The sequence below is a fragment of the Kwoniella dendrophila genome, chromosome 4 (genome assembly GCF_036810415.1).
Source record: "Kwoniella dendrophila CBS 6074 chromosome 4, complete sequence".
Taxonomy (NCBI): Eukaryota; Fungi; Basidiomycota; class Tremellomycetes; order Tremellales; family Cryptococcaceae; genus Kwoniella; species Kwoniella dendrophila.
In genome coordinates this window covers 1,138,913-1,164,190 of record NC_089479.1, presented here as the reverse complement: position 1 = coordinate 1,164,190, position 25,278 = coordinate 1,138,913, and the positions used below count along the sequence as shown (strand labels likewise).

General features: G+C 38.2%; 8 protein-coding genes across 8 annotated transcripts; 5 read left to right on the top strand and 3 right to left on the bottom strand.

Moving 5' to 3' along the window:
• Positions 1-966: 966 nt before the first annotated feature.
• L201_003549 (uncharacterized protein) lies at positions 967-2,750 on the top strand (the record flags this gene model as incomplete). Its single annotated transcript, XM_066219302.1, has 10 exons — positions 967-998; positions 1,097-1,206; positions 1,353-1,781; positions 1,841-1,895; positions 1,955-2,016; positions 2,081-2,102; positions 2,159-2,236; positions 2,302-2,327; positions 2,389-2,619; positions 2,728-2,750. 10 exons carry the CDS (start codon positions 967-969, stop codon positions 2,748-2,750), a joined length of 1,068 nt encoding a protein of 355 aa, XP_066075399.1.
• A 466-nt stretch (positions 2,751-3,216) lies between these two features.
• L201_003548 (uncharacterized protein) lies at positions 3,217-6,770 on the bottom strand (the record flags this gene model as incomplete). Its single annotated transcript, XM_066219301.1, has 9 exons — positions 3,217-3,408; positions 3,509-4,593; positions 4,647-4,664; positions 4,718-4,816; positions 4,887-5,150; positions 5,230-5,987; positions 6,055-6,331; positions 6,447-6,539; positions 6,638-6,770. The coding sequence occupies 9 exons, from the start codon at positions 6,768-6,770 to the stop codon at positions 3,217-3,219; spliced, it is 2,919 nt and encodes a 972-aa protein (XP_066075398.1).
• An 837-nt stretch (positions 6,771-7,607) lies between these two features.
• On the bottom strand, positions 7,608-10,235 carry L201_003547 (chaperone DnaK; the record flags this gene model as incomplete). The annotated part of the gene is made up of 9 exons (XM_066219300.1): positions 7,608-7,691; positions 7,757-8,367; positions 8,420-8,618; positions 8,673-8,786; positions 8,841-9,181; positions 9,238-9,336; positions 9,399-9,501; positions 9,565-9,850; positions 10,033-10,235. The coding sequence occupies 9 exons, from the start codon at positions 10,233-10,235 to the stop codon at positions 7,608-7,610; spliced, it is 2,040 nt and encodes a 679-aa protein (XP_066075397.1).
• A 497-nt stretch (positions 10,236-10,732) lies between these two features.
• On the top strand, positions 10,733-11,471 carry L201_003546 (uncharacterized protein; the record flags this gene model as incomplete). Its single annotated transcript, XM_066219299.1, has 3 exons — positions 10,733-10,878; positions 10,939-11,271; positions 11,348-11,471. 3 exons carry the CDS (start codon positions 10,733-10,735, stop codon positions 11,469-11,471), a joined length of 603 nt encoding a protein of 200 aa, XP_066075396.1.
• A 1,175-nt stretch (positions 11,472-12,646) lies between these two features.
• L201_003545 (uncharacterized protein) lies at positions 12,647-13,242 on the top strand (the record flags this gene model as incomplete). Its single annotated transcript, XM_066219298.1, has 5 exons — positions 12,647-12,706; positions 12,771-12,788; positions 12,848-12,947; positions 13,012-13,121; positions 13,213-13,242. 5 exons carry the CDS (start codon positions 12,647-12,649, stop codon positions 13,240-13,242), a joined length of 318 nt encoding a protein of 105 aa, XP_066075395.1.
• Positions 13,243-15,485: 2,243 nt separating this feature from the next.
• L201_003544 (uncharacterized protein) lies at positions 15,486-17,989 on the bottom strand (the record flags this gene model as incomplete). Its single annotated transcript, XM_066219297.1, has 10 exons — positions 15,486-15,773; positions 15,849-15,936; positions 16,055-16,270; positions 16,350-16,469; positions 16,539-16,789; positions 16,857-17,113; positions 17,236-17,455; positions 17,530-17,594; positions 17,670-17,757; positions 17,855-17,989. The coding sequence occupies 10 exons, from the start codon at positions 17,987-17,989 to the stop codon at positions 15,486-15,488; spliced, it is 1,728 nt and encodes a 575-aa protein (XP_066075394.1).
• A 2,193-nt stretch (positions 17,990-20,182) lies between these two features.
• Positions 20,183-22,039, top strand: L201_003543 (uncharacterized protein; the record flags this gene model as incomplete). The annotated part of the gene is made up of 11 exons (XM_066219296.1): positions 20,183-20,289; positions 20,370-20,472; positions 20,534-20,606; positions 20,678-20,837; positions 20,922-20,994; positions 21,057-21,196; positions 21,263-21,298; positions 21,373-21,435; positions 21,521-21,641; positions 21,715-21,792; positions 21,875-22,039. The coding sequence occupies 11 exons, from the start codon at positions 20,183-20,185 to the stop codon at positions 22,037-22,039; spliced, it is 1,119 nt and encodes a 372-aa protein (XP_066075393.1).
• An 819-nt stretch (positions 22,040-22,858) lies between these two features.
• L201_003542 (uncharacterized protein) lies at positions 22,859-24,911 on the top strand (the record flags this gene model as incomplete). The annotated part of the gene is made up of 12 exons (XM_066219295.1): positions 22,859-22,968; positions 23,104-23,206; positions 23,290-23,362; positions 23,446-23,516; positions 23,589-23,677; positions 23,776-23,848; positions 23,937-24,076; positions 24,165-24,200; positions 24,278-24,340; positions 24,429-24,540; positions 24,613-24,690; positions 24,762-24,911. The coding sequence occupies 12 exons, from the start codon at positions 22,859-22,861 to the stop codon at positions 24,909-24,911; spliced, it is 1,098 nt and encodes a 365-aa protein (XP_066075392.1).
• Between the last annotated feature and the right edge of the window lie 367 nt (positions 24,912-25,278).

The window sequence follows — 25,278 nt, the reverse complement described above, 5'->3', positions numbered from 1 at the left end:
AGCGAAATCACCGAAGGTTACACAGAGTTTCGGTCGTTCGATATCTCAATGCTGTTTCCGTTTCTTTTTGGTTGTCCGTCCCGTTTAATTTGTATTAAAGAGATCTTCATTTGTATAAACTGTTTTTTTTTTCTCTTTTCGATTTGTATTTATCAGATTAGTAAGCTGCTGCATGAATCGTCTACACCTTGCTCTTTGAATTTATCCCACTTCACCCGAAGTGCATCGAACTGAGGGTGAAACAGACAAACTGCCTCATGTATGCTTAGAACTTATCTTTCGTTTCTGCTAGTTAATCCGATGCAGAAATGATCACTTTTGATCAACCACAACAGCAAGACACGTAAATTACAAAGGGATAAACTACTCCGTATAAAACGCTTTCTTAATTCTGAGATATCGTTTATTTCAAGCCTTTCTTAAGGCTTACAACAACCAAATATGTAACGCTATTCAACGCTAAGCTCTTTCACTCTTCGCTTCTCTTCCTTCTCTTAACGCTTCTGTATAAGGCTACCGTTAATTGGTGTTTATAGATATTCCAACTTTCTTCACTTCTTTTACCCTAATCGACGTCATGCCTAATCCCTACCGCCACCACCTGCCTCCGTGACTATCGGGACAATTTATAGAAGACCATGTTTTGCGAAAAAGTGTGGCTGATTTTAGTATGTTTATTGCCGACGGTTCAACCTCTTTACCCCTGTTTATCTTGCCAAGCTGTTAGGGCGTCGTTACGTAATTATGTTGTTCTTAGCCATCATGACGTTGTGGAAGATGAGATGTTGCAGACAGACGCGTCGTACAAGTTAGTAACTAGAAGTAAATTATTGATTTATGATGTTTAGCTTGTAATGTTTCCTCTTCTGTAACACTTTCATTGTTTATTGTTCACAATTTTAACTTTTAGAACCTGTACCAAGTCAGTCTATAGTATTTAGGGAGGAAACGGAAGCTACGCAAAACATGCCAAACATCACAATAAGTATTTCATCTTTGTATTTGCCCCAGCCATTCCTCCAGTATACTATTTATTGTAGATCTAGAGACCCTTTGAACTGACTTCTGTTTTTGAACTTTTTTACGTTCGATTAAGAGCCCCTAGAGGTGTATCAACATTAGAATTTGATCCTGAAATAACTACTCTAGATGATTTGAAGGTATTGATTTTTTCCTCTACGGAAATACCGCCAAGCGAACAAGAATGTGGGTTACAATGCTATCCCTTCTTGATATCTTTCCCTTTTTCTTCCTCCCAGTGGTTCTAAAATTCACGCTACTGACTTCTTGTGTTCTCCTTTCTCTGTCACTGGCATCATGTTAACATTAAATTGGAATTTACGACAATTTAGTGAAATTCAGTTATCCACCAAAATTGTTACCTGAAATCCAAAGTCCATTATCCTCCATACCGATAACAAAAGGTGAACAGATAATCGTAACTTCTGCACCTTCTACAACCACTTCTCAAGCACCCTCTACCTCTGGCAACATATCGACGAGTTCATCTTCGACATCAACCGGAACACCTACACCAGCGCCTTCAATAAAAGCTATAAATGAAACTATATCAGCTCCTTCACCTGTCCATCCTACCCGACCTGAATCTCCTCTCGCACAAAATGACATTCCACTAGAAACGAATGACAGTGTCGCTTTACCTGGTAGAGATGCGGGATACCTCCAGTTGAGAGTTGTTCCAGATGATAATTCGTGTTTGTTTAGCGCTATTGGTGTTATATTTGAAGGTGGAATAGAATCTGCTCAGAAGTTACGGAAAGGTAAGCTGCTCCACAACTTATCGTATACGGGATGAAAGCTGATACTTTGCCTATGAAAGTGGTGGCCGATGCTATAAAAGACGATCCATTCACTTATTCAGATGTTATGTTGGGGTGGGCTGTTTTCTATTGCAATCTCCAGTTAAAGAGTCCAGCTGATATACTCAAATTAGCCAACCAACTGATCAGTATATCAATAAAATACAAAAATCCGAAACTTGGGGAGGAGCTATAGGTAAGCAGCTACTTCATGAACTCAATCTAATGCCTTTCTCTGACAATATTACCTCTACCTTCAGAGTTATCCATATTCTCAAAACAGTAGGTTCAAGCTTGTAACGAGGTTCCATATTATATGGGCTGACCAACCATATTAGCTATAAAACTGAGATTTCATCCTTTGACGTGGCTACTGGGAGATGTGATCGTTTCGGACAGGATGAATACGATTCGAGGTTAGATTGTATTTATTGGTTGATTTGAACAAGTAAAAAGCTAATCTCACTTTATACTATGATAGGTGTCTTCTTGTATATTCAGGTATACGTAAATTGCCATTCCTCATTTTGGCCGCCCGAAAACGATCCCCCATTAACGTCCTGCATAGATTACGATGCTCTGACTCTTTCACCATTACCTTCATCTCCTCCATCTTTTCACACGACAATATTCCCAATAACCGACTCGGCTATCATACCTACAGCTGAAAAACTTATTGGTGGATTGAAAGCCAGACACTATTATACCGATACTTCGAATTTTGATTTGAAGTGTCAAATATGTGGAGAAGGGTTGATAGGTGAAAAAGGAGCTAGAGAACATGCTACCAAGACTGGACGTGAGTGTCACCTCGACTTTGGTATATGGGGGAAATAAAGCATATATGCGTTCGATTTGATTTTGTATCCTGCCAGACTATATGCTGATTCATCATTTAAAACTAAAGATGTACAATTTGGCGAATATTGATCAGCTTTTCACTTGGTGTCATGGCTTATCGGTCTCTAAACCATCGCTAAAGAAAGAAACGATGTAATGGTGTCAGGTGGGAGGGAAGAGTCAATCAAAAGAAAGGTTTGAGATTATGTTGTACTAGCAGAAGGGACACTGTGTATATTGTTCATGAAATACAGGTGATGGAATTTCAGCATGATGTATTTCTGTGTTGTAAGGACATTTCAAGTGTTTTAGGTGTTTATCCAAATAAAGCAAAACATGCATGTAGAATATGTATCTGGAACTTCTATGTTGAGTAAAAATAAAGCATATACTTGATTTATAATATTATCGACACTATCTTCCCTTTTCGGTACCTCTTCTTCTTCTTCCTGTATTTATAAAAGCTACAAAAAGACAAAAAAACCCGAGATGACCTGCTCACTTCTTATCTCTTTATCAAAATATCTTCCTCGCTATTTCATCTTGATTCGTTCAATCAATATAACCAATTTAAAATCCATAAACCAATCAAAATCAAAGTTAATTTAATTGAATTATGTTTTGAAGCTAATGAACGTAAATTTGATAAGATATTTAATAAAGTTTGATCTTTCCATTGTCTATCTGTCTTTTGATATTCTGCAAAAGATTTTTTTCTTGTTATTGAAGATGCTGTTGCTGCCATCCACTATAAAAAATACGTGAACACATGGGAATATTGTATTAGACCACATGATACTGATTGCCTAATACGATCGAAATTAAATAAAGGGAAAGTTAAAACTTACAGCAGGCCAACTTTCCCTTCTTTCCATATCATTACTTTGTGGAATTTCTAAACCTTCAATATCCTTTTTAGATTGATTCATTAAAGGTATACTTTCTGGTATACCACTTTGTGCACCATCTTTTGGACCTTCTATAACATCTTTAACTAATGTTGATGTGGATGTTGATGTTGATGGTTGCTGTTCACCTTCTTCAATTGTTGGTTTGGATGCTAAAGTAGATGTAACGGGTAATGGTAAAGCTTTCTTTTGAATTTTACCTTTACCTACTAAATATTCTGTTATTTCACCAGTTGCACCAGAGACTTTATAACTTAAATAAATAAAACATATTGTTGAAATGATTAAATTCAATTTCCTATATTTCGTTGAAGGTATAACTAATAATATTGATTTCGTATCATTTGCTAACCAACCATGAAATTGTAAAATAAAAGTTTCTAAAGAAATTTGTCCAATAAAACAAAATAGTTTACTCGTTGTTGATCTTAATATTGAATTTGAATTTCTTAAAACCACAAAACTGAATATTGGAATAAAACATACTAAAGAATGATAATTGTTATAGATAAATTTATTCTCTAAATGTAATTCAAACCAAAAATACCATATCATACCTAATCCACTTCCGATCAAAGTCGTTATTTTCAAGTTGTTGAACCACGGTTTTTCAGTAATTTGATATTCTTTCATTTTTATGTATCCATATGCACAAAACATACCTCCCCATACTATATATAAATCTAAGCTAACTCGGAATGACCATTCTCTAGCTGACCATTGTATTCTAAAAATAGTATTGAGCAGATCGAAGATACGGGACATCAAGAATGTGTAGTGCATGAATAAGGTAACCAAACCTGCACAAGCTAGTAATTTTGAAATCAAAAAGGCAGGTCGTTCGTTGTGCTTGGCTCCAATCATCATGGTGAAGTAGATAATTATGTACCACCAACTAACTAAAGGAGCAAAGTAGTAGAAAGCGTAATCCGTGTTCATCGTGTATGGCAAGACGACCGATAAGAGATTGAGCCGAACAAGAACCATGGCTACTCGTTGGAAACCAAAGTCGCCTTTCTTGTAGTCTATAACAGAGATCAGCATTCAACCATGTTTCACTGGGTTCGATTATACGTACAGAAGAAGAAATGTCCATCTAGAGATTCGAGTATCAGCTTGGTTCGTCTCGAGAGATGATTTTTCACTTACATCCAGTCATGAATAGATAAGCAGCCACTAGAACTCTTATGGGATTGTAGATTCCGGATATTTTCGAGGCACCGAAGATGTGATAAATAAGAATCGCAACTTTTTTTTCGGACGTTTGTCAGCTATTCCTGTGAATATATTCCGAAGCAGAATAGCGTAAACAACATACTTTGCATCCAGCCTTTCCACTCATCCGTTATATCCCTATTCAAGAACCCTAAATCTTTTCCACCATTTTTCATGGTAACCAAACCAGCTATTAAAGCTAATAGAGTTAATCCACCAAATATCGAAGATTCGAAGTCTTTTTGTTCTTTTTGAAATATTGTGGTACGATCCGCTACGAAAAGGTATCCCATTGCTAAGCCAAATGTACTTAATGCTGGGGCGATACTTGATGAAGGTAAATAGTTCAGTATCGGTGATGTTGAAGCTATAGATTTCACAGTTTAGCTCACATACATGGATGAAAGAATTGACAGATGATTTAGAAAAAAGCTAATTCGACTCACGTAACTTTGAAGCCACCAATATACCTATAGGGGCCCATACAACCAATAAAAGTAAGATTATAGTTTGAATTGGCGTCGTCCATTGATATCTTTTACAACAAGTACCTGTTGAACCATCTTTTCTCATTATATCATTACATCTCCAAGACAATAGTAATTCAATCTGTTTGTTCAGAATTTTATCTGAAAAATGTAAACCATCCTCAGTTTCTTCATCTATCAATAAATCATTAAATACGGATGGTATTATGATTGGTGGTGGATTCGAATGTGTTAATCTTGCATATAAATCTGCGTTCATAGCTTCAACATCTGTATGTAATATAGTTTCAGCTCTCCATGGTGCAAGTTTTTCATGCACTGGATTTGTTATAGGTAAGAAGATTATTGAGTCCGAAATTGAAAAATCTGTTCCTCTTATTTGAAATGTATGGGATGAAGATGATCGTTGTTCTGAAAAACGTTTATATATTGTTGATTGACTTGAAGATGAATCAGTTGGTAGTAAGCCAGGTAAAATCACACCGGAACCAAGTTTCATGTCATCCCAAGGATTCATCAAAGCTGTTTTTGGTGATCCTTGATGTTCTTTTAAAAGTTCAAATGTATTTTCAATCATTCCTCCCCATGAAGCTAATCCACCTGAAGTAGGATTTCTAAGATACCATAAACCTGATCCCATCACTAATAAAGAAGCGGGTTCTGATCTTCCGCCTGATAATAATGACGCTGTTTTGGTTGAATTCAGATACGGATCCCTTTTGTCAACATCGTCAACATCGATCAGCTACATTCGAAATCTATCGATGATTAAGCTGAACTTACCACCAAAATTCCAAATCAAGCTCTGTATTGGTATCAGCATCACTCAATGATAAAATTCTATCTGTATGTTTTTCTCCTTCTTTTTCCCATGCTTTAGATACGCTTCCAATACTTCTAGCAGCTGCAAAATATAATTGTCGAACTGTTGAATCTCCTACAAAGATAGCTGTACGTTTCTGATCGTACGAAGAAGCAAAATGAGTTTTAGGTGTATTGGCTCCTGGTTGTGATAAACATTGTTGGAATTTCTTTCCAGATAAGGGCGACTGGAAACATCCTGTAGAGTTCGACTGATTAGCTCCATCGTATAGATACAATAGGGAGGCATCAGAGTTTGATGTCATAAGGATGCTCATAGTTCAATACTAGAGTACGAATTCCTAATAACTCACCTTCAGGCTGCCAATTCTTCCACACACCTGGGTCTAACCATTTACCCGTCCCACTATTCAAAAGAGCAGAACAATGATAAGGATCTGACCAATCTATTTGCGATAAAGTTGTTTGCGATAAAGTCAAACATCGGTCAATCATACCATTCTACACCAACTCAAAAAGGTATGACGATGAACAGACCACTTACCTAGAAAAGTATACCTTAACAAATTACCTAAAACAACAGCAGCTACTAAAGTAGCACAAGCATAATTATACCATATTGGATTTAATTTCCCATTTGTAGCTTGTGGCGTTTTCTGATTTGCTGTTCCAGGCATCGTTATTGATGCGGCACCACCACTTGAGTTTGAGTTTCCCTTCTCGTTATTGTATTGATCGTTTTTCGGTGCTGAAAGTGGGTGCCGCGATATCCTACGTGATAAGAACGATTGTATTTTGGGCAAAAATCTCTCGAATTTCTAGATTGATAATCTGGAGGAATGCTGTGTCAGCTCAGTACTGGATGTGTTCAGGAAAGATGTTTTGATTTTGAATTAGCCGATTCTACGACCGTCAGGATCCCTTTGAGAGTGGGACGTGCGTTTTATTGTTGTTGCCGTTGTCGTTATAGCAAGTGCTGGGGTATAAACGGATGAGTCTGGTGTATCGACGCAGTTTGGTTCAACATATAACCGTGTTGAGCGGACAGGGGGTATCTGGAGATGAGAAAGTAGTAGCAAATGCGGCAAAATAACGCGTTAATTGAGCTGAAAGAGGTGAAGATGATCAAGCTAAAGGAGACAAAGTTATTATTGATTAGATTCCACCGTTCTATGATATTTCGCGTATCAATTGCCACGTTTAACCGTGTTTCCTATGCTAACGTTATGGTAAGATCGCCCTCGCTTCCCTAAGTGTCAACCTCATCTGCTAACAATAAGGCATATTGTATGTATACTGCAGACTGTAGCATTTGGTAATTTATGCATTCGATCCGTCTACTTGAACTACCGCTCCTCTTTCACTTCTCATCTACTTTATTTAAGTATAGAATGTCATAAAATGCAGATATCATGAAAAAAATTGATCAATCATTCTCGTCAAAATCCGTCATCCTCAAACATATTTCATCTATCTAGATCTTCAATTTATCTCTACCAATCGTTATAAATTGTTTAAAGTTCATCGTGACTGAAAGGTTGTTGATCGTCATCATATGATGATCCACCGGCACCGCCATAAAGTTTAGCGGTAATAGGCTACGGAGAATTAAGCGAAATATCAGTACTTGTTTGGAAGTGCGCAGAAATCAGGTAAGACTTACAGCAACGGCAGCTTGGAGTTCAGATAATTGTTCATCGTAATCTTCAGCTTCAGCTGTTGGGTTCTCTTCGAGCCATTCAGTCTTTTCTTTGAGAGCAGCGTTGATAGTTTCTTTATCTTCATCAGATAATTTACCACCGAGACCTTCTTTGTCGGCAACTTGAGCTTTCATAGAGTAAACAAAGTTTTGAAGAGCGTTTTGAGATTCAATCTTCTTCTTGACAGCGGCATCTTCATCAGCAAATTCTTCAGCTTCTTGAACCATTCGTTCGATTTCTTCAGGTGATAATCTTCGTTGATCGTTGGTAATGGTGATAGATTTGGATTTACCAGTTCCTTTGTCGGCGGCAGAAACCTTGAGGATACCGTTGGCATCGATTTCAAAGGTTACCTCAATTTGTGGAACACCTCGAGGAGCAGGTGGGATATCGTTAAGATCAAATTCACCGAGAACGTTGTTGTCTTTGGTCATTGATCGTTCACCTTCATAAACTTGAATTCTAACGGTTGGTTGGTTGTCAACGGCAGTTGAGAAGATTTGTGATTTCTTGGTTGGGACAACAGAGTTTCGGCCAATGAGTTTGGTCATGACACCACCAGTGGTTTCAATACCTAAGTCAAACAGTCAGCTTCGTCCCAAGAGGAGTCAAAGGAGACAGCTTACCAAGAGTTAAAGGACAAACATCGATCAAAAGAACACCACTACTGCCTTCTTCACCAGAAAGGATACCACCTTGAACAGCGGCACCATAGGCAACAGCTTCATCAGGGTTGATACCTTTAGATGGTTCTTTACCGTTGAAGTATTCTTTGAGGAGTTGTTGAACTTTAGGAATTCTAGTAGAACCACCAACAAGTACGATCTGTGAGGGAATATTAGCTAATGTGTGCTTCACAGAACCTATGCTATCACTTACATCGTCGATTTCGTCTTTCTTGACACCAGCGTCCTTGAGAACTTGTTCAACGGGTTTCATAGTTTTTCGGAAAAGATCCATGTTGAGTTCTTCAAATTTAGCTCGGGTGAGGGTCTGAAAACCAAGTCAGTAAGGTAGTCACTATCCAAATAGGATGTTCCAACTCACTTCGGCGAAATCATTACCACCTTCGAAAGCTTCAATTTCAATCTTGGTACTCATTTGAGATGATAAGGTTCTCTTGGCCTTTTCGACTTCTCTCTTAAGTTTACCCATCGATCTCTTGTTTTTGGATACATCGACGTCGGTCTTTCTCTTGTATTGTTTGACAAGGTAATCAATGACTCGGTTATCGAAATCCTCACCACCTAAGTGGGTATCACCAGCAGTAGCTAAAACTTCAAATACACCATCTTCGATAGAAAGGAGAGAAACATCGAATGTACCACCTCCAAGATCGTAAACAATGATTTGAGATTCAGCTTTACCAGTTCGGTCAAGACCGTAGGCTATGGATAGATGTCAGCTTGCGTTCTCTGGTCTGTGGTATGCTAGCTGAACTTACCGATAGCAGCGGCGGTGGGCTCGTTGACAATTCGGAGGACTGTAAGACCGGCAATAGTACCAGCGTCTTTAGTAGCGGATCGTTGAGCATCGTTGAAGTCTGGATAAGCAGTCAGCTGAAAGTCCCTCAAAGAGGGATCATCAAACGAAGAATGAGCTTACAAGCGGGAACAGTGACAACGGCGTGGGTGACTTTATGACCAAGGTAAGCTTCAGCAGTCTCCTTCATCTTGGTTAAAACCATGGCGGAGACTTCTTCTGGAGTCTACAAAAGAGGAGGTATATCAGTTACATGTACGTCTCATAGTCCTTTGCTAAGAACACTTACAAATTCTTTGAGATCACCTTTGTGGTTGACTGCGATCATTGGTTTACCACCTTTGTTAACAATCTTGAATGGCCAGTGTTTCATGTCTTTCTTAACATCTGAATCATCGGCTGCTCTACCAATCAATCGTTTGGCATCGAATACAGTGTTTTCAGGGTTGTTTGATGCTTGATTCTTAGCGGCGTCACCGATTAATCTTTCTTCTTCTGTGAATGCTACCCATGATGGTGTAATTCGGTTACCTTGATCGTTTGCGATAATTTCTACTTTACCACCTTTGGAAACACTAGATAAATCAAAAAGAAAGATTTGTCAGCTCTATTTCAAGATCAGCAGGAGTCGACTACACCTGAGAAAAAAGACGGGGTATATGCAGGATTCTTAGGAAATTGTAGCATTGGAGAAGTAATCAAAATTTGGATATGGAATAATGAGATTTGGGTAAAGAACAGAGTGATAAACACTCACGCGACACATGAATAAGTTGTACCTAAATCAATACCAATAACAGTTCCAACATCTATTTCTTTTTCTTCAGCTCTAACTTGATTACCTACAGGTAAGAAACAGATGACGGCAATAAGGACAAAAGCGAATAAAGTGATTTTTGACATTAATGATGTAGACGTTGATCGTTTTGAAGGACGAATTGTTCGTTTTGGGTATGCCATCTTGAAGAACCCAAATTCCTTTACTTCTTCTACTTCTTTTCAAAAAAGTGGCGTTAGTTGGAGAAAGAAGAAAAAGAAAGGAAAACAAAAGGCCAAAAAGATGTATATTTTAGAAAGAAGTAAAAGATGGTTGTAGAATCATGAAGCGGGGGTGAGGATGACACGTAGAAAGGTAATGAGCTGGAACTTTAGGTGATCACTCTGTCAACGTGGCACTGAGACGTGTTTAAGAAGCTATAATAGCTATTTACAAAGGAATATTCCAGACGCGTATTTAATTCACTTTATCCCTTTAAGAGTAACACCTTGCACTGCTTCCGACGGAGACTTGATGCGAATGAAGCTGCTCGTGAGCTTGAGCAATTGCCAGCAACATATCATGTACAATGATGAAAGGGACATCCATCCTGTACTTAATCAAGTTTACACACAAGCTTTACTTATCACGTCAAGATATACCTCGGAGTGCACAGTTGCAGCTAGAAGATTCTGGCAAGATGTATTCGACTTTACAGCGACTCAACCATATAACGTCACTCGCTACAACCTATGTTATGATATTATTGGGTTTGATATCGATAGCTTCTTACCTTAGAATACCTTCGGTTGACGTAGGTAAAGTAGAAGTTAAAGATTTAATAATGTAAGCTTAACCAATATGTATCTCTGGATTTCAAGCTAATGAGTTTTCACGAATATACAGTCAAAAAGGTAGATTACGTAGATGGGGAGCAAGACAAGAAGAATTAGCATCATTGAAATTTGATGTACGAACAGATTTAAATCCTTTATTAAACTCGTACAACACAAAACAATTACTCATTTACTTAACTGCATCATATGAAGAACAAACAACAGGGAATATACATGACGTTGTCATTTGGGACAGAATTATACAAAGAGCAGAAATTAGAGATATTAGAGCTGTAGGAAATAAATTACCTAAATCTAAAGTTGGTAGAAAAGGTAGAGGTAATGTCAGAGTAGAAGAAGTTAAAAATAAATATCAATGGAGAAACCCTTCAGGTACTTTCAAGTGAGTGTTTTCGTCTGCAATCGCTTAGATAGCATTGGTCGAAGATATGTTATACTGATAATCGCATCTTTAAAAGGGATGTTGAATATGCCAATATGACTCTCCATTATTCACTTATGCCATATGTAGGAATATTGTCATCAGGAATAGCAGCTGTAGCTCAAGATCCAGTGATAATACCAGAATTGATCAAACGATAGTAGTGTATGTATCAATGCCTTACCATAAGGTCACGGAGGGTTACTGCTTATGCTTTACATCTGATTGAATAGCTTTTGTACATATCATGCATTCAATAATCAGTATTTCGCATTCACAGCGCAGTCTATCTGCACACTGTATATATTTAACACATATGAGAATCTCAACTACTTCATCACCGATTTCCCTTAACTAAGTGCAGTAGCTGAGCAGGAGGTTAACTGAATTGATCTGCCGTAATAGTTCAAGGAGCCTCGAAGTGTCCTGATGTATATCTTCATATGCTGACTCATGTTAATGTTGTAATTGTCTAATAGCATGTCACCGTTCATTCTTAGTCCTCTTCATTCCAGCAACAAATACATTGTTACCATTAGTCTTTGAAGGATTTGAGCGATGTCAGGTTTAGCTGACCCGTCGATCTTATCAATCCCTCCTTCCAACCCCGTCGCCTACCATTTTCGAAGCAGTCATTACAACACCCAGTACTTGTACGACCATTATGATAGTAGATACTTTCACAACCACTCCAGCCACTAGATACAACGAGCAATAATAGAGTTGAACAGCAAACGTCATTCGAATGAGACAGAAGAACCATGGTCCGGCAAAACGGCGAAACCTATTACAGACACAGCGGAAGATGTGGGCAAGCATATGAATCTCTTGCAAGGTGAGTGATATATCCATGATCAACTTTGAGGGATCTTTAACTGAATGACGCGTGATTGAACCTGCGATAGGATGATCCTCTTCGTGGACCAACGCTGCGTTCATGATCTCTTCTAATACACTATTTCATGAGAATAGGTTCGAGGTTCGAACGGATTCAACACACTTTCGCGTCTATGCAATGTTATAGCCTTTCTTGATACCATCTAATCAATTGAAATTCATCTTCAATGCGCTTTGGGTGTATTCTAAATTTCAGGGTTAACTCAACTTGTTATATACTGCCGCCATGCACAGACCTACCGCTAAGTGAATGTTCGGAACATGACTTGATCATCTGTTGATGTCCTTCTTCCTTGACCTTCTTTTAGATTCCTTTTCCCGTTCTGTATTGATAGACTCCATGATTTATCAGTCTAAATCAGTCTAATCTCGCTATAACTAAATCAGCAAATACAAGTGATTCCGCTTTACAAGTCAGGCCATTACCAAATCAAGTCAAATGTCCGGAGCAGATAGCGATTCAGAACCTGAAGTTGAAGGCTTGAAAGAAGAAGGCAAGGTGAGTTTTTTCATACTTGCGTCCTCTTAAGCACGATAACTAACCCGTGATTGCATGTACGCAGATCGTGATAATGATGAAGGTAAGTCACCAATGCACTACATCTATCTGGCAAACCTGACAGATGAATCTTCACTCCAGCCTACCAATCATGAGCCAGAAGTGCCTTTCAAAGTGAAACAAACGACTCCCTTTGAAAAGGTTTTCAAGGCATTTGAAGGTAAACTTCGTGTAGATCAGGGTAAGCGTTCTTCACAGATTTCTCCAAATTCGCCATGCCAGTTTTGGAGTTAACCATGATTTAGGTTCATATCAGTATCAGTACAATGGACAAAGAGTATATGATGATACCACACCTAAGATGCTGGAAATGAAGATTGGTAAAAGATATGATATAGACGCCCACCTACCACAGGTGAGACCAGCAGCGATATCCTCTGCATATCTCGAGTGACCAAAAAGTGGACTTGAAGACCATACTGATCTCAATCTCGTACGACTTTTAGTTCGGTGGACAATGTATTGATAGAGACTGACGCTCAAACGGTGAATAAACATTGTGTAGGCATTCAGTGATCCATAGAATAGGATCGCAAGCTTAGTATAACAATAAGTATAAGTCATCATGCACTTTATGTTTATGTTAATGCAAAAGCAGGTTCCCCAGTAATAGTAGTATTGGTCGTTGCATGTCGTGTATATCTATGGCTACATAAGTTAAATTTGAGATCTATAGAACCTAAATTGAGACTTTTTCGAGACTTGACGGTCTAAACCATGATATTAATAAATTATAAGTTGTATTGTATTGATAAAGTTTGGTATGAATAGAAAAATATGGTATGTTGTTGGGTGATGGGAGACGTTGTGATCATCTATCAATGTTGAATAAAAGTTAGCAGCAATATTGCTGTACATTATGATAGGGAGAGGAACTTCGAAATTGTGAAAGGATGAAAGTTTTACTCACCTAAATTCCATCACCCACTACACCGTACCTCTACCTCCTCTTCGTCCACCTGAGCACATACCACATGTTATGAAGTTCCAGATGGCGATTAATACAGCACCGATACCTCTGAAGATAGCGATGAATACTGAAGCGATTGCGCTTACGACGCTGTGATAGAAGGGGAAAAAGGAGATTAGCAGAATGTCAAGAAAAGAGCTAATCATGAAAGAAGACAACTATCAAAGGGAAAAAGTACTTACGCTGATAAACCGTTAGCTATGGCTGAAATAATGTTACCCATTGTTGTGATATTAGTTGCTGTTTGTTCTTGTTGATAAAGAAGAGAAAGTCGTTAAACAAGGTGGCAAGTTATGGTTATTTATATATGTTGGAATTCATTGGAGTCAATACAACTCCGACGATTAGAAAAAAAGAAAAAAAAAATTGTCAGTTATTGTTGTTGTTGAAATGTGATGTGAGTGACGTTATAAGATGACGTTATGACGTCAATTCTCATGTTTTGCCACTAAGACTTGATTCTTTCGGACCTGAAACAAAGGGTAAAAAGCGCAAAATAACAGTAAAAAAGTTGAAAGAACCAACGTAGAATGATCAAGAGATCTCTATTCTATCGCTTTTCCTATAAACGGCGAGCGTTTTGAGCGGAGTTAGGGATAACTTATATCATGACATGGTTTATTTTGGAAATGGCATGCAACATGAAAAGAAGTGATTGATGAAACGATTCCTAAGAAAATACGTTCCTCGAACTAAGAGAGGAAGGAGAAAGTCGAGACGGCTGTTTTTCCCTAAATATCTTGCTCTAAACGGTACCTTTGACATCATTATTTTCCAGTGGCGCGTAAAATTTAATGTTTCTTAATGCTGAGTGATGCACCGGCGGCACGAATCATATTTGATAGATTAGCTTTATAACCTTGTTTCCTTAATGTTTCTCTTCCTCTTGGCTACGACAAGCTAAGCTTTTGATGATCAGAACATGTGGAGTTGAATTTTTACTCGTTGTTTAGCGAGAAAGAAGAATACAACAGGAAAGAATTAGATTAAAAAAGGCTCTTTAAAATAGAGTAGTGTGATTCGATTTCCTGAATAATTGATATTTACAAAAACGTCATGTTCATCATCATAGAAGGGAGATTCCTCGGAAGCCAAAAAAGCCAAGAGATAGAATCGCAAGAGGACTAATATCGGTGTTAACCGATGACTATAGTCGTTAATAATTTTCTGATTGAAGCGATTATCAAGTTACAAGGAACAAACCTATGATGTATTGCTTCACTTCAAGGCGATGTTATAGGACATAAGATGTCTAGCTGTGCATCCGAAAATCTAATAAAGCGTGGAGCTTTCCAGTGCATTTGTATCTTTCCGCAGCGTATTGACATGCGGTGACATACCATATGATATCGAGTACGAGAGTTCCGAGATTCATCCGGGTGCTGTTTAAGCTAAGGCTGCAACCCACATCACATTTTGCTATTATCCTGTTCCTATCGAGATACGCAAGGTGACAATCTCCGCACAACAATTCTGTTGATCTCAATGAGTGGCAAGCTGGTTGTAATATCTATCACTCGAATAGGAACTTGATTACTCATTTTGCCGAGAGAAGAGGATGTATAGGAAGGAGGTAAAAAAATACACGGTATAAGGAAAAGAAGAGAAATTCATTGACATTTTTTGCAATTGACGTATGCAGGAACAGCACTACAATATTTATATAACTAATTATACTTCAAAGGTATAAAGGCAGGCGAAACAGGTCATGGTCCAAAAAACGGTGAATCTCGTTCACGAGTGATCCGATTAAGCTTCTAAGACGGTAACTCTTTCTCTTTCTTTGGTATCGATATATTTCGAATCTTGTTCTCTATCTTCTTGTCCTTCTTTTGATGATCCATATTCTACTTCTGGAGAAGTGGAAGCGAAAACATGTTCATCATTTTGAGTCAAATTCCGTTTGATTTGATCAATTCTAGGTTCACCATAAGATTCGTCAATTTCCTTGAAATGTTTATTCATCGATGGTGGTGGTGATATCAAACAGAGTATATAATAAACTAATCCTGAAATACCTGTACCTGTAAGCCAGGACTATGAAGAACAATACATCATGTCAGCCTTCGTTATAAATCAATCAACCAACAAGCACAAAAATAAAATACCTACAAGATAGTAAATTCTCTTCGCACCTTCGGAAATTTCGATTGTAGGCTTAAGGGTATTGATAAAACCAGGAGCATTTACAGCAAATCCACTATATCGAGATTGTTATCAGCGGTGATCTCCGTACTCGAGCAAATGGTCGAGTTAAATGCTCGCGCGAGTTGAATGAATACCAAATGAAAACCAGCATAGATTTAGAAACGACGTACGCGAAATAAGCGGCATAAGCTCTCCAGTTTATACCAGCAGTATAATAATACCAACCTTCTTTGTTGGCTGTGTATAAATCATTGATCCTCATATGCCCTTTTGAGGTTATCCAGTACTGGACGATCATAGGCCCGGCTATGCAGGACAGGAGAACACCATATGCTCCAAGGTAACTGCCGAATGTAGCGGTGGACTTGTAAAGCAACCATGGATTCCTGTTTTACAGAATGAAAAGAGAGAGAATCGCAATTAGTCTCTTATAATCAGAAAGTCGGACCTGAAATTGTAGCTCACATGCAGATCCCAACTAAAGCAGCAACATAACCACCTCTTCTGATAGATAGATAACGAGGGAAAAGAGCAGTCAGATCACATCCTGCTGAGATTGAGTTTGCCGCCACATTAAGGAGGAGTCTGTAAGAGTAAGTACCAAACTGTCAGATTCGCCACTTCGTGTAATTTATCAACTGCAGGTAAACTCACTGAACGTAGATGAAACCGGCAGCAATGAAGACCAATCCGGCTCTTGTACTTGAACTTGCTCCATCAAGCATTGAATCCATAATTTTAACAACATCCCAAATTGGTGCGCCAAACTGGACTTGACTTGCTGAACAAATTACGATACCCAAAAAGGAAGTGATTGTAAATCCCAGTGGCAGAGCGATAATTTGTGGCCATACTGCTGCAGAAGGCGTTTTGGCTCTTGAAGCGAAATCCGGTGCATTTGTTACCTGTCAATATCGTCATTAATCTTTTTTGCTCCACTTATAAGACCGAAACCTTTGGATTGAAACCTACCAAAGTAAACATATTGTTGAAACAACTAGAAATACTAATGAGCATTTGCCAACCTAATTTTGATCCTGATAACGTAGCAGGTTGACTGAATACTGGACCCACACCACCAGCTCGATGAAGAGACCAACCAAACAAGGTGAATCCAACAATAGGTCCAATGATAGCTTTGATCGTGAACAACCAACGGAGTTTATGGATTGGTACCCAGATCGTTGGGAGGGAAAGTAACCAGTAGATCACGAATCCAATAACGACGGCTATGAATGGATGTAACCCGATTAGCCTGGTATACTGAGACACGACTGGGACATAAAGTCAAGGCCGGGACAGGTGGAAATGGGCATGTGTTGGCTTTACAGAAATCGAATAAATCACCCACCAGTGGTAGTTTCTGAACTAGCAGGCATGGTGTTTTTGATTCTAGCAAAACTTGGGAATATGGCCCTTAAGAGAACATAAACACATTCACCACCTAACCAAGCTTGAACACCCCACCAGATACATGCCATACATGCACGATTAAATACGGGCCATAACGAACCGAATATACCAAATGTTGTTCGGCATACTGCAGGGAAAACGATACCATGTACAGCCCCCTGCAATTACCCAAATATCAGTCATGACGTTCCTTAACTCGACTTACGATTCGTGGGTAATGGAATGAACTTACAGGCCGAGCATTGAGTACAAGCAGTGGACCAACGAGCGTATAACCGATTATCACACATAAGAATGCTGATGGTTACAATGTTATATTGTCAGCAAAACTCTAATATCATCAGAAAAAGCTGAACATGAGCGGGGACTAACCCTGCCACCAGTTTAGACCGGCACTAATCATAGAAGCTGCAATGGTAAAGGTGTTCAAGTTGAAAGAATCGGCAATCCAGAACCCAACCTATTGAGATGTTACATACCATCAGCGTCGGCGTAATTGACCAACATGGCTGAGCGATGCCCAGTAATAACTCGAATCAAGTTAAAACGATACTTACAAAATTCCATGCGGTCCAAGTTTTCTTTTCGTCCGTTACAGGTAACAAATCTTCGGTAGCTAAGAAAATCTCCTTCTGCGATAATCCTTCCACGTGATTACTTTCGAGTTTTTTCAGTATCTGTCGAGCTCTCATCTTGATTGATATGTAAAAAATCGATGCAACTACTAAGCAGTATATCAGGTAGTTATGATAAAGAATAAGTGGATCGAGTTGTTTTGTGTTTCAAAACCTGTCTCGCTATTGTGAAAAGGTTGTCAAGAAAGATGAGACTCAATGAGTGGAGACAAAACGATAAAAAGGCTAGCGTATGTGACCGTATATATATGTGTCCGTTTCATGCAATGAAATCATACAGTCTATTTCACCCAGATTTACTCGGATAAGAAAGATGACGAAAAAGGTGTATAGAAAACAACCTAAGGACGATAAGGAAAAGTAGCAGATTTCGAATAAAGAAATGACATTGGTTGAAGATAAGCAGTCATATCAGTAATTCCCAAAAAATCAAACGCTCCTCCGTGATAATAGCATGTACGTCGCTAGAGGATAAGATAAGGAATTCTCCTACATGAGCGGAGAACACGGATGAACTATATATACTAGTGAAGGATCTCCCGCACAGAGAAGCTCGGCTTCAATCTAGTGTGGTCAGCTCAACAAATCGTATTGAAATTCTGAAGTTCCTCCTTAGCTTCCGTAACAGATAAGATCAGGCACAGACGGTTAATGTAGACTTGTTGCAGTAGACGTAGTACGAAATGATAAGGTATATAAAAAACCTAGATTTAAATCAAAATATGATTGGAACCGTAAGTTTACTAGCGTTTCATTCACGTTGCTAGCGGTCTTACGTAACTTTTTCGATCCGCGTTAATCCGATAACGCATTTGAGGGGTAGTCAAAGTAAACTTTCTCACATTGATTTTGATAAAGTAGCGATGCATTCTTTCATGGAAAACAGGACCACATGATTTGAGCATTCATTGGATCACAGCCGGTATACATTTGGGCTCATAGGTGTTACTTTGAATACCCAAACCGTCAACTGCTGAATTTAGGCTTTAACTGTCCTTGTTACATGTAGTCTATCACTTCAATGTCATTTTGGTAAAGATCCGAATTGATATACAGCACGATCAAATATCGCATAAGCTGATATGAGAAAAGCAATCATGGTTATCCTCATTCACTCTTGGTAATAATATGTGAAACAAGAGTGGAAAGAACGTAAATATGGGGGAATGAAGGAAATTAATTGTGTATGGATGGAAAAAACCAGGATCAAGGGATGTGTGGATACCTTTGAGGTTGGGAGGAGGGAAAGAGTAAACTAAACTAAGGAGTTGATTCGATTGATCGATTAAATGTATTTAATAGGGTATCTACTCTGTAACAAAATTGGTGATTGTTATCTAACCATACAAAGCTAAAATGTCTGATTCGAATCAATCTTTTCAATACAAATTCTGTGATAGCTATCCCATAATTACACCTTATACATATCTACTCGTATTTTTATATAATTATTCAAGTGGCGTACGCTAAAAGTCTTCCCTGAATGATTCACCATTGAAGAGCAAGATTGGCCGTGAGGTCAAGATGCGATAACCGTCTCTAGGATGGAGGACACTTATTGACCGTTCCTGGAAATCTCGCTAATTCCGGTTTCATTAAGTTATATTCAAGCCTACCATTCAAATGATGTTTTTCTACATCACGAAGCCTTTGAGAATGTATTAGCCAAATCATTGAATATGTCTAATTTGATATGGCTTAGAAACGAATAGATTAAACATCATCGTCAAGTTACGGACCTCTAAATGTTTTGAGCCTGAACAATTAACGATTCATACAATGTCAGTAAAAAAGCCAAGTTAAACACTGTATTTCAAGGCATCGGGTCCAATCACTCGCCAAGCTTAAGTATAACTTGAAACCCGATTAACTCAGTCTTTTATGGTTATTCCAAATCATCTACTGCTCGTTGGCAAATCCATACAGACGGTAGATGAACTTCATCAGATCTTGATACCCATGAATGAAGTGGATCTTCCTAACAATGGCGACTGCATAAAAGGTAAAAAAAGTTAATCAGGGACAAGAAACTGTTTTATACAATTTTAATCGCATTAATCGATCTCCACCTAATTTCTATTCAGATATATTCTTCAGGTGATATGATTCTTTGTCCAACACCTGCATACATATCCTACATGATCATATAGTCATATATCTATCATGATATCGACTTTCACTTCTTCCTCATGTGTATTTCCGCTTACAACTTTCGACTGATTTTTCATCCAAAATAACCCAAAAGTCAAAATGCCTAGTATCGATATAACGGGTATGCCGGAAGAACAAGTGGAAGCTATAGCTAAAATGGCTTTTGGTGGTGATTTAGGATGGCATATCGGGCCTTTCTTGTTAGCGTGAGTATTGAACTTTTTAACGAAAGGACGGTATTCACCATCTTTGCGTATTGCTGCTGATTTGGTTCACTTGAACTTAGAGTTATAATCGATGGCATACTATTCGGGATTGTAAGCCAGCAGTATATCACTTGGTGGACATTCTCAAATAGCTCGGAGAGGAAAAGCTATGCCTATTTAACAGTACGTAGCGTGTTCACAACCACTTACTTTTTCTAATTGCTAATATGAAGCCAATGTGTAGCATTATTTAATTATAGCTTCTATCGCATATACGATATTCGAAATAAGCTATGGTATGCACAATTTTGTCTATAGTGAGTGATTCGTTTGGCGATGCCCATACACCGATCCCTCACAGCTAAATTTCGATATTAAACTTCGATAGATTTTGGAAAATATAGAGCATTCTTAGAGGTCAATTTTCCTCAAGTAGTACCTATACTAGGATGGATAACTTCAGCTCCAGTTCAGATATTTTACACCGAAAGATCTTTTCGATTAAACGGAAGAAATTGGTATTTGGTTGGGTTACTTGGTACTTTGATGTAAGTAAACTAGTCCAACATGTAAAAGTGTCACACACTTGAACAGTCAGAGATAACTAGAGTCTATACCTCTGTGAATCGCAGTTGCGCATCTTTCGGGATGACCATTTGGATATTAGTCATCTGTCAATGGATAAGCTCAGAATTACAAGCAGAAGTGAGTTAGCAAGGACGGAAGTATCCTATAGAGACTAATGATTTTTAAATCTGAATGTGTAGTTGATTGTACAACCTGTTCAATCTTGGCAATGTCTCACATTAGCCATTGACCTGATCATCACAACCAGTATCGGTTGGGGTTTATATAAATCGAAAACTGGATGGTCAGATACCAATGCGTTAGTCAACAAATTGATGCTGTAAGTTTGATGAAATATCTCTTGTGCCTTATACGAGTTTTTGACTTCCATCTTCATTCGAAATAGCATTACATTGGAAACTCAACTAGGTCCGACCATACTGTAAGTACATTTACTGTCACGCTAATTTACTGTATGTTCCAGGAAGGATTCTAATCAACATTGTTTTGTGATAGGATGTTGGGCTTTGTAATAGAATTTGCCATTTCGCCTCCAACCACTTTGGGAATCTTTTTCGAGTAAGTTAAGATCCTTTGCGAATTTTATTCATTATAACAGGTGAGACAAGCAGTATCTGACAATACAATAATCATATCGCCACAGACAACTCATTCCAAAATTTTACGTTGTTGGTTACCTTGCAACATTGAATTCGAGGGTCAGTTTGAGAAGAGCCAGTCAATCGGTAATCTCTGCTCAACAGATGACCCCTCCGGCTTTAATGGTAAATTTACAATTCTCTCTCTTGATTAGCTTTGACGCTTGGGGCTGTACTGAATATATTAAGTCATTTCTAGAAACAGAACTCATATAACGCAGGTTTCGGTCAATTACATCAAGCGACTGTGAAGATCGAAACCGAAACTTATACTGAAGTGAGTTGATCAACTTTCCCATTCGGATCAAACCCATATGTAAAGCATGCAGTTGTAAAACATAGCTTATTCAGATTGTTAGTCATACCAATTACAAAACACACCTCCAGGAATAAATCGTAAACCTGTAATATATGAAGAAGCGGAAATATCAAGTCCAACTCAATGGGTAGAGCATTTAGAATTTACACCTAATGAATCTCAATCTCAGTCGACTTTAGTCAATAACGGTCTAAATATAGTGTGAATGGTGGATCTTTCTTCTCAATCTTGTATCGTTGACCTTTATAATTTTTACAATTAAGGTATAGACTGTTACTTCATTTTTTCCTTTCCACGGTCAATTGTCCATCTGTAAAGAAGTATGCAATCGTTTCTTCATACTGTAGGGTGTAGTCTGGCAAGAAAGTTATTTGTCTCCTGGATACCTCAATACAGAGCTAATGTTACGCTTGGACATCATTATCTCGGAATTAACGTGTCGATGACCGAGGTGATTCAAGCTTATCGACCTACCCATCAGTTTCATAGCTCTCAGGCAAAATTTATAGTCCGCTCCTTTTCAGGATAACACTTTATGTATTCTGATCATGTGTTCGAGGGACCTCATCAACTGACAATTTTCGGATCATTTCAGCTGTTTTTTCCCTTTGACACGGGATCGATTCCCTTGGAAACGTGATGAAGCATTGATCGTCTTGAAGGTACTTAAATTATTATATGTTTCAAAAAGTGACTAATTCTTTGACCTTGACAACCACTAATGAAATTCTAAGGAACAAAGTGGCATTTGCGATGGTTTGATGGTTCAGTAACCTAATCGCATCTCACGATTGTAAAATCGAAGAGAAAATCTTTTCTTACCGGTGAAGTATGAGATGTATCGCTTGGATATATATATTCATATCAGTAACTTGAGCTGTACACATATCTGATATCTTGAAAAAGTTAGAATCAATTAGCCTACTACTGTAACAGGATTTACCAAATATTCGTCATCTCGTTCATTTACTGTAACCTATTTAACCGATCTCACATGCGACAGAACGTGATTCTATTCGACAAGATGTCCACAGATGTAGGTGCTACAGCGATGACACCAGAGCAGATTGAAATTATGGCAAATGCTGCTTTTTCCTCGGATCTAGGAATGAATTTAGGACCATTCTTAGTTGGGTATGTTATACTATCAATCTACGAAATCATCATTATTCATTCTCCATTCTACTACTTTCTTTTCATTTCATTTCATGTTTATACTATAGCCTATTGAACTGTATTCACTAATGTGATTATCGATCGAATTTTTAGCTGTTTATGGGACGCTATATTGTTTGGTGTAGTCACACAGCAATATATAGATTGGTGTAGATACTCTTCCGCAACTGAAGGTAGATTGATAAAGTATATTACAGTGAGTCGAGGAAAATTACAGTGTATAGTATACCTTGCGTTTGGAGCGATTGTCGTCGTGCTCATTCTATTTATGTAAAAAAGCATTGGGTGGCTTTAGCATCTACGTTATGGACAGGTACTGTCATATTCTACAACATGAGAAGTTTTGTCTATTGTGAGCTTAGTTTCTGGCACTGAACTTGAGTTTAATCCAACTAAATGTATGCTAAAACTTACCTATTTCACTTGCTCCTTTAGATTTCGGAAGATTTATCGTTTTCACCTTTGTTGATATAGCACTTCTATGGCCAGTGCTTGGGGTCATCATGGTGAGTTTACATACCGAATTTTCAATAATAAACCAGTGCTCAGTAAAGCGGAGTCGAAATTTTTATTATTAGAGTATTCCAATCCAGTTTTTCTACGCTTTGAGAGCTTATAGATTACATCAAGACAACAAGTGTCTGTTGATATTATTCAGTCTTATGATGTAAGTCATCATCTACATTACAAACGCGATGATTATCACAGCAGTGCTGTGTTATTTTGATGTTGGTACATCTTCCTGATGAGTTATGAGAACATTAGCCTCGCCGAAGCAGGTTTGACAATGGCTATCGCAATCGTTGCAGCACCTTTGCAAACTATCTTTGAAGCTGGTGTAAGTCGATTGATTGATTACCCCGAATTGACTGGAAAATCATCTAAAAAAATAACGGCTAATCAGTTTTGATATTTGACATGTATAGGAAGTTAACGATATTGTCAGAGCATGGCAAGTAGTCACTTTGTGTACAGATGTTTTGATGACAGCAACTTTGGCATGGGGTTTATGGAGATCAAGAACAGGATGGTCACATACTGATGCTTTAGTCAAGAAACTTCTCTTGTAAGTATCAAGTCTTAATTTCCTTTCATGTTGTTCTACTTCGTTTAGATATTGCTAAACAACGTTTTTTTTTCTTTTTGGTATTCAGAATCACGATCGAAACGCAATTAGCTCCAACCCTTGTGTGAGCTACTTGATCATCCTATGATCATGACCATAATTATCCTCTAACCACCATTTCGTTTTGCTTGCTATATCTAGTATGACAGCTTTTGTTATTTCCTGGTCTTTGAAACCTACTTCAACTCTTGGTATATTTTTCGAGTAAGTATCATACAATGTACTACTTTTTATTTCAGGCTTCAAATGCTTTTTTAACAAAATATCAATATTGATATTCTTTCTACTTTAGTGTCGCCATTCCAAAGGCATATGAAGTTGGTTATTTAGCTACATTAAACTCACGTTATTCACTCCGTCAAGATGCCGACTCTCACCCAGGTCAAAAATATTCTGCTGATACCGTAAGTCGACCTACTTTTCCTGGCAAAGCCACCACGCTGGGCTAAACAACAAACCAATTATTTCCACGCTAGAAACCCAACACATACGCGCTTGGTGGAAGTCGATTACAGCAAGCTACTGTTCATATTGATGTTGAAACTCATACTGAGGTAAGCCTATATGAATACAGAGAACTATAATCAGCGTCACCCTGACTGACTGACTGTCAATGATATTGCAGTCTTTCCAGATGGAACCACAACGTACCGGTATTAACCGCAATCAAGATCTATATGAATTGAAAGAAGGTGATGTAGACTCAGTTGAAAACTTGGATTACACTCAAAACCTCTCTAAAAAGAAACTGAATGACCCTTCTTCTCAAGTCTGATGTGACTGGTCTCTTGATCAGATACATACCACATACAGGCGTTGATAATGGTTCTCACCAACCCGTTGAACAAAACCAATGGCAAGCTGGAGGAGATTGCCTTGGATCTAATTGCCCGTATGATCTTCGTAATGTATATATATATATATGTGTGTGTGTTCAATTCATTTGTGTTTATAGTCATGCATGGAAAGTGGAATGAAGATTACATCGAAAGTTATCGGTTTAGTCTGAGGTATATCCCTTAGCTTGAGGGTTGATATTTTTCCGTCGGAAGCAATCCGAAGAAGTTTAGGAGATGAGCGAACAAAGCATTCCATCATCTGTATCATCTACGAGTACTCTACCTCCTCATTCCTCGATATTG